Source organism: Sturnus vulgaris, chromosome 12 (genome assembly GCF_052056855.1).
Source record: "Sturnus vulgaris isolate bStuVul1 chromosome 12, bStuVul1.hap1, whole genome shotgun sequence".
Classification (NCBI taxonomy): Eukaryota; Metazoa; Chordata; class Aves; order Passeriformes; family Sturnidae; genus Sturnus; species Sturnus vulgaris.
Window position 1 is genome coordinate 18710150 of NC_142254.1, and position 12418 is coordinate 18722567.

At 41.2% G+C, this 12418-nt stretch overlaps 1 protein-coding gene across 2 annotated transcripts in view; it reads right to left on the bottom strand.

Annotated features, from left to right (window-relative positions):
* The window catches only part of ZDHHC7 (zDHHC palmitoyltransferase 7), a 25087-nt gene continuing 12669 nt past the window's right edge, over positions 1–12418 (bottom strand). For both annotated transcript variants that reach the window (XM_088172087.1, XM_014874494.2), the window contains 6 exons: positions 11794–12122; positions 9223–9347; positions 4720–4816; positions 4377–4458; positions 3118–3248; positions 1–2110 (listed from right to left, as the gene is read on the bottom strand). In XM_088172087.1, coding sequence (XP_088028213.1) covers positions 1934–2110; positions 3118–3248; positions 4377–4458; positions 4720–4816; positions 9223–9347; positions 11794–12105 — 924 coding nt within the window. In that variant the 5' untranslated portion in view covers positions 12106–12122 and the 3' untranslated portion in view covers positions 1–1933. The remainder of the gene's footprint in view (positions 2111–3117; positions 3249–4376; positions 4459–4719; positions 4817–9222; positions 9348–11793; positions 12123–12418) is intronic.

Sequence of the window (12418 nt, forward strand, 5' to 3'; positions counted from 1 at the left end):
TTAATCAACTAAGACTTTAATTCATTAGTTTATTCTTTTTTACATAAAAAAAAAATTACAACGTAAGGATTTGAAAAGCCAAGTAAACCGGATTTCACACGCACACATTTGCCAAGTCACAGGGTTCAACCACCTGGAGTGATATTTTCAGATTTTCTCATTAAACAATATACACAGTAAGAGCCTCAGGACAAAGCCAGACATTTTTTTTTCCCCCCCAATCTTTAAGGTGTGCAACTGAATCTGCACAGAATTCTGTGGAACTTCCAGCTTCCCCCTCAGTTTTGTTCATTGGACTGCAATTCCGGTGGATTCCCACCTAGGAAGTCTCCAACATTCCACACCACCACCCTTCCCCAAGCAAAGTGAAAATATCCCAAAGTATTGCACAGTTTTGTTCACAGGGCCACAGACAAGAAATGGATCCCTCAGTACCTTCAGGCAGCCCATGGAACAGAAACTGATGGAGCTGGGATCAGGAGGCCATGGAGAGATGGAGAAGCAGGGCACTGAGAAAGGAAACAGCTCCTGCAGTGCACAAAGGCTGGAATGCAGGGCTCTGACTGCTTGAGGTGGGACAGGTCACCAGTGCCACTGGCTGAGCAAAAGCAAGAACAGGACAATTTTAAGGCAAGTCCCAAAACAGGGAGCTATTTACTTTCTAGGCACGATTTCAAGCTATGCATCAAGGCTCCTGCTTTATCCTTTTATATGGTCAGTAATTTATAGGTTAAGAATAATACAAAAAATAGTCTAAATGTCATTTTTAAAGAATCAACTTTTAGCTGGATTTTTATTACTTGCAGCTTGTATTTCATTACTTGCAGATTTATGAACATTTTTTAGCACTACTGTGGTTTGTTAGGCCCATATAAAGCAGTTCTAGACCTATATTGCTCTCGTTTCTTCAAAGTAGTTTTGGTTGGAAATGGTTAAATTCAAAGTAACTTCTTCTATTGCAGACATTTCTACATTTAAGATGTGCTGTACTTGAGAAAGGAGGGAAGTTGCCTCTTTCTCTGCTTTGTTCAAGGGATCATTAACAGCTTTCCCTTTATGAAAAGTCTGTACAGTAAAAAAAGGGGCAGAGCAAGACCCTACAAGGACAAAGTGTTTGCAGTGAATCACTCTCAATTTGTCAATTCACTGTCACCTCACACGGCAGGACACTGCTCTCACTCATCCCTGCACAGCCCACACTTGAGTTCCTTGCAGTCAATGCATGAGGAGCTGGAAATGCACATCCCAGGGCAGGATGTGGCCCCCAGCCAGGTTACAAATAAAAATTCAGCCTTTCCCTCAATGCCAGATGGGATGGACACTGCCCAACACAGGCCATGCTTTGGGGAAGACACAGGGCAGGGTGTGACAGTGCCTCTGTGCTGGGCACCAGTCCTTGGCATCACCTGCACATGAGGAATGCGTGGGACACAGAGGGACAAGCTGAAAGAGAAAGGAGAACTGAACAAAGCACAATTCCCTGAAATCTGGGCTGAGAAAGCTGTGTCTCACTGGAGAGAACTTCCACCAGAATGCTCCTCCTAATGACTGACAACTGCATCCAAGGACTCAGACTCGTTATAAAAACACACAGGCAATTCCCCAGATGTTTATCAAATAAAAAAGGGTTTAACAAAAAAAAAAAAATGGGGAAATAATCTCAGAAAATAAATTACAGTAGCATGACAACATTTGGCTTTTTTAGTGTGACCACGTGCTTTTCCTCTGGTATCCTGCTGTGAAGATCATGGCAGATCCAGTTCCTGTCTCAGAATTAATGAGATGTCTGTGACAACAAACGTAGAAAACTCTGCTTGCTACAAGCAAATGTCTGATATCAGTTTCACCTGGTCACAGATTATATGTAGACAGCCTTCTCTGGCCCCAAAATAAATACTATATAGCATTCTTGCAAGTTCCAGCATATTTAGACTCAAACAGAAAACTCAGGTCCTCCTTTCTTTCCTCGCAGCAGGAGTCTCCTGATCCGAAATCCTGCGAAAGGGTTGATCCACAGGAGGGAGGGCTGGCCCCCAAAAACAGATTTCATCCCTTCCCAGCGCAGCCTGCGCTCCCACGTTGGCTTTTCACTCTTCAGTCTTTCAATCTCCTGGAAATAAACACAGGCAGGGATGCACTGCTAAATCCAAGGTTTAGTTTAATCTAAAGGTGGCTATAAAAAAGAGGGTTTGCATTTTTGTTGTGTTGGTTCATTGTGTTGTTCCTCAGCTGATTAGTTTCTTACTGTTATTTATGAATTATTAAGGAAGATGTTAGAAACTGTTTTAGCCCTGTGGATACAGGGGAAAAGATTTAGAACATAAAATATGTAGAACAAGGTTGATCTACCTCTATCTCTTTCCCCTTCAAGCTGAAAGACAAAAATCCCAGAAAAGCTGATGGATCCACATGCAATAACCTACACTACAAGTTGTTTACTTAATTAATGAAAGCAGACAATAAGGCTCCTGCTCCACAATTACTGGAGGCAGGATTATTCCCAAATGCATTATTTTGATGGTCATTTTTTTGTGCTTCCCACTAATGAAGGCTCAGTATTTACCAGTTGTTTTGCACTTACTCCTCAGTACAGAAATACACTTTTAAACATGAGAAAATATTGAACAGTCACAGCATTCAATTTCCTTGTTTCCAGGCAATTATTCTCTCAAGCTGTGACACTGCAGATCTAAGGACAAGGGAGCCAATGGCCCAAACTCTGTTTTATCCTCTGATAAAATGTATCAAAGTGAGGTGAGAGACAGTGATTTTCAGTGTAAACCTGAGGAAAGCAGACACTTCCCCTGGCACCCAGCAGGAATTTGTGCCAGCTGGAAAGGGAAAGTCAAAGCTCAACTCAAGAAGCTTTGCATTCTTTGTCATTTAAAGCCAAATTACAAAATGTCAGAAAAGCAAATACTGCAAGAACTTCTGTTAGAAAGCAACCCCCACTAAACCATTCCAATCTTCCCAACTGTCAAAAATAAAAATGATGAACTATTGAAGTTTTGCAGCTTGCTCCAAAATAAGAGCCTCTCCTCATGCAAATAAAACCACATCTAATCACATCTTCCCAAAATAAATTTTACAGAATACAAAAAAGTTAAAAGTTTTTACCGTTTCATCATTGCATATTGAGTGGATTTGGGTGCCAAACATGACTGCAGTGAAAGTGAGAAACAGAAAACCCTCAAGGCACAAGAAGATCATCAGGATCACAGTTACAGGTGGGGAGAAGTCACTGCACTCTGTGAAAATGAGATATGCAGTTACAAAAAAATCCCAACAGCAAATGGTAGAGCATGTCCTACACGTCTGGCACTTGAAATAATATTTCACATTGAAAACAAACTTCTGATTTTGCAGCAGCTTTATTTGCTGACCAAGAAAATAAAGAATTTTATGGAAATAACACTTCTGGCTTCCTATAAAGCACAGGGTGACTATTTCTGCAATCCTGCCTCGGGATTTCAAGGCTATCAAATAAATGTTTGCACATGAGGTGAGTGAAGAACTCAGAAGTGCACATGAGAGAGCAGCTTGGAGCTTCCTGCACACACACAAAAAACAAACAACAAACCATCCCCACTGTCAGCCCTGACTTGCTAATACAGATGTTCCACTTGGCTGTGATTGCTTTATTACTCTTTCTTCTTTAATTCTCCACACAAAGCAATCAGCTTCTGCCTCACACATCTCTGGAGAGCCTCTGATCACCTGATTAACTCAATTATATTTAAACAGGAATAGTGTACAGGAAGGTGAATGTTTCAAGTAAAAAAAAATAAAAGTTCTAAGATTCCATCTATTTAATGAACTATTCAGAAAAAAATAAAAACCACACGGATTTCCCAGTTGCTCCATATACCAAAAGAACACATCAACAATCTGCCAAAGGCACAAGACTAGAATGAGCTCTGGCACACAGGAACACTGAGAAATACACCAGAAGCCTAAATAAAAAACCTGGGATAGTTTAGGGATTTTTTTTTTTCCTGCAGGAACCCCACAGCTGACTCCAGTTTAAATTTCAGGTGTCATTCCCAGAACTGAGGTGGGACACACAAACCCCAAATTTAGGTTCTGCAGTGCTGAGGAGGATGAGGACCAGCTCAGTTTCTTTTCTACTACAGGGGTAGTAAATTACTCCTGTGTGTAAAGGGAGTGAGAATGCCCCTGACAGCCACAGCTCTTCCAGAGAATGACTGAAGGAAAGGGGGCAAAAAACCCAGAAATAAAAAGGAGAGTGATGGATAAACAGACCTGAAATGTTTTAAAGATATCACTTAAAGATGGGACTAAAACAGGATATGCTATGACTTTTCCCTAATACCTGCTAGATTCTGATAATGAAAATTAAGTATTTATTTGCTCACCAGTCCACTGCCCTCGGACACAGGAGAAGAACTGAAATCCACAGAGTACAAGAGCATGAGCTGAAATAAGGGCTATGTACATCTGCAAACAAGAGACAGCATCATTTCACTCACTGCCACTACAGAAAACCAGCAAAACCAAGGAACTCTGAAACAGCACAAAACTAAAATGAATATGGGTAGAAATACCTTGCATAGAAGGAAAAAAGTCCTAAAGCCATTACTCACTAAACATAAATTACATTTATGTAATTAATAAATTAATTAATAAATGATTACATAAATCACAACATAAATTGTAAAGATTCAGACTGAAATCGAGCTGCTGTTGCTGCTCACTTACCGTAAACAGAACAAAAAATCTCTGATTTTTCTCCCCCACACAATTATTCACCCACGGGCAGTGGTGATCCATCTTTCGGATGCATCGCTTGCAAATACTGGAAGAAAAGACAAGAGGCTTCTGCTGAGAAATTGAATTTTTAATGCAGAAAAAGGGGCAGCCAGTGGTCATGGTGTGAGATTTGTCAGATGTGCTGAAATATTTCTTGACAAACTGCACACAGGGATTTTATTTGCATTTCTTTAAAGAAACTGTTTGTTCCCTCTCAAAACTCAGCTTTTGGTTGCTCCAAAACTGACTGTGTATATAAAATATTCCTCACAATAAAACTCAATCACTGCAGAGCCACACACAATCAAGGAAATCCAGAACTTCAGACACTTGTGGCTCAGAATGAGCAAAGTTTCAGCTCTGTCTACTCTCAGTATTAATAAAACTCTCTCTTCCAGAAAAGCTTGTTAGATAAAGTAAATATTTCATGTTTACAAGCTTTCAAGTTGTAAATTTTGCTTGTGGATAAGAAGAAACCCAAGAAATTTACACCTTCAAGAGAGGATGTCACTCTTGAAGTCTCAACTGGCCATAAAATTCTAAACTTATGCATCAAAATCTCAACTAAAGCACAGCTTACAGTATCAAACCTCGCTTCCTCAACACAAAACACAAATATTGAAAGTCCAGCCAACACTTATTGAGTGGCTACTTGTTCATGACTTCCTGAACACTCCTGTTCTTTGCTGGTTCTCTTGGCTCCTGCCCAGTTTTGAGTCAAGGCTATGTCCACAGAAGTCAAATACTCCAATAACCCCATTTTACATCTGCCATACAGCAGCAGAGGGCTCAGTTCTGCAGCCAAATGTGAAGAATTACACACCAAAAACAAAACAGTTGCAACATCTGTTGTAGTTCTTCATAAATCAATAGCTTAAGCAATGCTGATATTCCATTTTCCCAGCTTTGTACTGAAGACATACACTCAGTGCTCCAGATTTTCCCACAGAATAACCAGAATATGAAACATTTTCACTTCAGCAGTCACCAAGACTATAAGCCTAAAAAAATGCATTCACTCTTCTTGAAACCCCTTTGTTTTTAGCACAGGCTGATTTATGTGTGGTACCTACAAGTGCTGCAGTGACAAACTGCAAAGCAAAGCTGGGTGACTGTCACTGCAGAGACAAAACAGGGAGGTGTGGGGGGAAATCAACGCTCTGAGACAGAAAAGAATTTTTAAGTCATCACATTTGTATGATTCTAAGGTAATTGAGCACGAGGCAGAACACACCACTGTGCAGTTTATGGGGAAGAATCCCAAATGGAGCTGCCTTTGCTCTGAGCCATCAAAACCCAGCCCCTACATCCCCCCTGCCTCTTATTTTATGGGCATTAAAGAGGACTCATCCTCTGCTACAAATGATCTTTTAAATACAAGTGAAAACCCCAATACCACATAAACACCACAGCCACTCTCTGGTGCAGGAAAACTGGGTATCACTCCAGAGGAGACATTCAGGAGGCTCCTCAAACACTTCCCTTGCTGCCTTCAAGTTCAGCCTCTCATTTCCCTGAGTACCACAACCAGACAAAGCTCCTGATGTGCCACAGAACCTATGCCAGCACTCTGAAAATAATATTAATGTGAAATTCTGAGTAAAATCCTACCCAGGCTCAATGGAGCAGAATGCTGGAGGATGTGAGGTGGGCAGGACTTGCTTCTGCTCATTCAGAATTTCTCACAAGCCCACACAGAGCTCTCACAAGAGCTCAGATACCTGGAACCCTGCCTTCATTCCTGATCTCCCACCAATAACCTCACAGCAATGTTTCAAGCAGTGGTTCTGCCTTCTTCCTACCCCATCCCTTGTATTTTATTCATTTTTATGCAGCAGGAGTTGGGGGAAATCCCTCCCTCAGCTGCACCTGGGGTTGCTCACAAGAGAGAGAACAAGCACCTGTGGATGGAGGAAAGTCTCTCCTCCAACCTGGAACTGCTGCTCCACGAACTCAGGGAGATGCAATTACAGCTCTGAATGTCAAAGATAACATTCAGAATGGCACAGCTAAAGACTCAAGAGAAATGGGTGTGGGTAACAGATATTCCCTGGGGGCCTGGTGGAAACATCTCAGTGACTTAATTCACAGTAACAGCCCCCCACACACAAACACAGGCACTCAGAACAGGCAGAAATGATGACAGCTGTGCTCCTTCAGTGAAAATGAAATCCCATTCACCCAGGATAGGGCTCTTCCCTGTGCTGAAAATATGAACTGCTCACTGAAACATCACTTCAATGTAGTTCAGAGATGCTTAGCTGTAAATAAAAGGTTGTTGCTCTTTTCCCCATCACTAATGTGAATTATGAAACTATTTTTCTTCCTTAAAAGAACTTCTGTTGCAGTGTTGCACAACAATTTTCGTAACTACATCCTGAGAGTCTCTTGTGTTAATAATTTACTACTCAAAACATGCACTGTGGCTCTCAGTGTAAGTATTTCCCAACAACAACCAACTTCAATTTCCATTTTCAAGTCTCTTCTATCAGCAAATTGCCACTTTGAATACTTGGGACTAAACCATCCTTTTAATGTCCTTGGAATGGGTTTGCAAACCAATAAAAAAATTGGCAGCATAATCAAACAAACCTTTTTTTCTACTGGGTAAACTCCTGCAGTGATAAATCGAAGGAAAAGAATTAGATTAACAGAAACAAAGGCAATTAAACCAGAAATCCAACTGCTGAGAAAAACACGACAGCAGCCTCACAACACTTCCAGGCTCTTTCTCTTTCAGATTTGCCAGGGATGCACTGAGCAAGCCCCAAAATACCTCCTTTGCCCTAAGGTAAAACATCTGACAGAATATTTGACCAAAGATTAAAACAATTCCTAAAACACACAAAGCTGGATCCCCAAACATGTGCTTGGGGAAAACAAATCCTTTGAAAATATCAGGTATTTCCTTCACCACAGACATTATCCATTCTTGTTCTGCTTTAACAATAAATGTTGGTCCAATTCTTGCTATAAGGAAGGTATTTGAGCTCCAGGATCTCTGATACTCCAGCTCTTTTTCTATCATGTGATGTCTTCACTTAGGGCTCCTTCCAAATTAGCAAATCCTACCAGGACCAAAGATGTGGGAAATGCTTTCCATAGATACCTGCAAGGTCTCTGTAGGAATCAACCTGAATATGGGATGAGGAAATCAGTGAGACCCAGGCCACGCTCAGTGGGGCTCCCAGGTGTCCCTCAGGGCAGCCCATGGACACAGAGCCATGTGAGCACTGCACAGCTCTCCTGGATCCCCAGGGATTGGCACCTCCCATCCTGCCCCAGGAGCAGCTGTGCTGCCTCCACCCCCAGCCATCCTCCACTGAACACTCCTGGGCTGATAAAGCAGCAGCATCCCTGCACAGCCAGGCAGCCCTGGGATGTGCACCTGAGCAAAGCCAGCCTAAACCATGCACAAAGGAGCTGCAGATAATCCCATACTGGCTGTTTATCCATGGAACTTCTCCCTTCACACTCCAGATACAAAACCCACTCACAGCTGAGAGAAGAACAAGAGCTCCATGCCAAGGCTGAGTATTTATAAACGGGAGCAGCTTCTCAGCTGTAGCATTTGCACTGTGCACTGACACACAGCTTTTAATTGAGAACCCACAAAGCTCCAGAATCCTCTCAGAATCCTGACAAGACTCTGCTCTGTTCTTTTGACAGGCACTAACTCAGAGACTTCAATTTAATACTTCTCACAATTCAACACACATCACTCCCCACACCTAGAGAGCCACCAGAAGCATTTGCATCTTTATGTAAGCCCTGATTATGCAGGCACAGCTATTTTCAACTGGCACACAATAAACACTACAAAACCATTTCCACAGTGCCTGAAAACTCCAAAGATTGAGACTTAAAAATATACATTTACTATTTCTTCCATAGCATATTTAGTCCAAATGATCATCACTTCTGTCCTTATTCAAATGAACTTTCAATAAGTAGAAGTGCATTTAACCAATTATTCATGCAATTTTGGGAAAATTTGCCAATTCACATATAATTTTCAATGCACTGCAAAGAAGAGATGACACAAAATAATCATTTAAAACTACTCTAAATGTTGTTAATTTAAGACTGCAAGAGTCATTTCTTATTTCAGCTCCTCTCAGAAATTTTTTTGAGATTCTCTTCTTTGCTGTGCATTACCCACAGCACAGCACAATAACTGGAATGATGTACAAGAAAAGATATTCACAGATCAAAATTATTTAAGCCACCAGAGCACAGTTCTTTTTATAAATCTTTAAGTCTCTTACTTCTCTCCCCTCATCCACAGTCATTTTTGGCCATAGTACATTACACTTATAAAATATTCTGCAATGTAGGAATTTGAAAGTTTAGGATACCAAAAGAAATCTGTGTGTGTGTGGGGGGAAATGAACAAATATGAGGTTATTCCATGCCTCCAAATGCAGAAGTTTTTAAGGAACTCTGGCATACCTGCAGTGGTGTGCACGCTCAGGTTTGATACTACAGCACTTGGGACATTTGTAGATCACTTCTCCTGGTTTCAGTTGCAAATTATCCATGTATTCTTTAGTGGCATTTCCTTTGGGCACAGCCCCCTGAAATCATTTCAATTAGAGGAGAGAAAGCTTCTTAAATGGCATGAGAGCATTTAAAAATACATTTCATACACTTAATACCAGTAACCTCAGGATAATAGCTGAAATAAGTTCATTTATTCAAAGCCAGTCTGCTATAAACCAGAATCAATTCCAAATGAACAAATTACCTCTGCCTGACCTCAAATTCAGCTTTAATTCAGCAAGACTCATCTCTGGCCAAGTATTAGCTTAATTCTCATGGAATATCCTGTAATCAGCCCACAGAAATGAAGAGGGACACATCTTACCCTGCACTGCTCATCATTTGCTGAGGAGTTACCCTGAATATTTGTTGTGGCATTTGATTAATGGGCTAAGCCATCCACAAAAGTTAAATCAGCAACTACTTGAAAGATTTTATTTCAGCTCTCTGAAGCCAGGGTTTAACCACCTGCCCCAAGTTTTTGAGAACTGTCATTCTTTTTTTCCTAAAATCTTTAATTTGGACACTGTTAGAAGGACTAGCACTGGCTTCTTTACTCTTCTTTATTGTGCAGCTTCGTGGTAAAGAGCTGAAGGAACCAATTCATAAGAAAAACAATTGATTGGGAAATTAACTTTTAGTGATTAGCTCTCTGATCTGATTATCACAGAGCTGCATCAGCCTCCTGAGTTCAGGATCTAAATTTGGATTAGTAAGAAGAAAATAATGGACAGCACCATTGTCACCCTGCTCATTTATGGAGGTCAAGCCTTATCTGTGAGGGGAAGTGATTGTGAAATAAACTGGGATGTGACAGCCAAGTGCAGTGGCCTTTCTGTACCAGGTGCTCCAGGTCAGCATTTCCTTTACACAGGGAGAGCCTTCCCCAGGTCAGTCTAAGCCAACTGCAACATTCTACATTTAATTCTCATGGGAAAAAAAAAACAAACCCTGGCAACATCAGCACATTGCCAAACACCCCTCTGCTTAGGCAAGGGGTTTTTGTTACCTATGGCCTGGAATAATAAATTTGTGTTTGTGTTGCCCAAGACACAGCCCAGGTCCTGTCCCAGGTGAGCTCTCTGGCTGAGTGGTGCTTCAAACCTGAAATGGTGCTCACAGGAGAATTCCTTAAACACTCAAGTTGTGGATTTTGCAATCTGCATGTTCTTACTCAAGTTAATATTTGGTGTAAATATATCACATTCCCCTATTCACCTGCCACAAGGATGAGAACCTCAGACTATGCTTTCAAGCATTTTGCTGACAAAAATATGCTCTATTTCAAAAAACATCTTTGACAGTCACAGCCAGCCACCAAAAAAAAAAATCCACCTAAAAATCTTCTATAGTTACAAGAGTAAATTTAATCCACGTTAAGTTTTGAGGCAATTCATTCCTTTCTTCCTTTCATCTTAGTTCCTATCACACAGTTGTGTCTTCCATTCTGGGAGTCAGCAGGAAAGGAATGGAGGGAAAAAAGCAGTGACTCATCTCAGTTTGGATCGTGTTTTACCCATAAAAAACAACACAGGTCTAGAAAGACACCCAGTTTTACCAGCTCATATTTTTAAGCAATAAATCTTTAAACCATTAACTCTCTTAGCTGTCACACTTTGTAGAAGTTGTGATATTTCATGACTGGGTGTGGGCAGAACTAAATCAAAGATCTAGAAAATCATTAACTACAACACACTGCTGGGTTTTTGAACACTCCCATAACTTCTCTATACACTGGTACTGGACAAAAATCTCCATTTTTCTTCAAAAATTTGGAGAAAATAGATGTTTTTCCCCTCACCTCACCTTTCCCAGATTTATTCCCTAAAAATAGTAATAGATTTTAGTACAAAATCAACTATTTCACCTCTTGAAATCTTGAAGAGTAAAAGTTATAAGAAATGAGCACTTTCAAGACCTCTTACACCTACACTGCTTCAATGTGTGTTCAGCTTAAACCTCCCTTCCCTGACTCAAAATACTGAAAAGACAAAAATGCAGGAATCACATGGGACACTGCTTTTTCCACTATGCCAAGTGTGCCTGAGGTTTTGCAGCACATCCACCTCTGAAAGTTCTTCCATGTGCCACAAACGGAAGATGCATTTCAAGAGATGCATCAGGATAAAGGTAACTAATTTTGCAAATAAATCTGATAAAAAAAAAAAAGTAAGAAAAAACGAGGACGGAGAAGACTAAACTTTATCAGCTTCTTCAGGACCTGGAGTAGCATTTTAGTGGTTTTTCTTGAGTCTAACACTTTTATAAAATTTATATTGACTATTTATGGTTCCATTAATGGACTAATAGGAGAAGTACAGGCATCATCAAAACCTTGAGGGCTTGGGGCGAGCCTAATGCCAGGGTTTGGGGCGAGCCTAACACTACTTTTCCCAGCAGGAGAAGACCTGGTATCACTTTTCCAAACTTCTGTGCAGTTGGAGGGGACAATCCAATGCCAAGGAACTCTTGGATACTTACTGGATCAGTCAGCATAGTCCTCAGATGTGACGACAGAGCCAGCACTGCCAAGCAGTTAAAGAGAACCCCGTTGATCAGGGAGTACCAAAAGTCTTTGGAAGGCAGCAACATGACAAAAGTCACTACAAAATCTGCATAGACCACCAGGAGCCAGGTCATGATGGCACAGACCATGCCACAGCCATCCCTGATGAACCAGACCCTCTCAGCCATGTCAGCCTCCGAGGAGGAGGAGGAGGAGTCGTAGCTCTCATTGTCAGCCAGGAGCGGGTGGTGCTCGACATCGCGGAAACGGTGCCCTGATGACTGCATGGTTTGCTGGCCTCGCCCTGCAGGGACAAACACACCACCACCATCATCATCATCACCATTAATTATTAATTATTAATGAGGCATCTGAGTGCACATGGCCCTGGGTTTTTGTTGCTGGGAGGTATAGCGTGTTCAAGTTCAAAATAGAGCTGAGATTCTTTCTGATCGACATCTGAGTGATTCTGTGACTGCAGCAAGATGAATATGAAAGAGGGGGGGACATGAATATGGGGGGGACATGAATATGAATATGGGGGGGACACCTTTTAAGGTTTTGTTTTTAGGGTTTCTTTCATTAGTTTTTAGTGGCCTT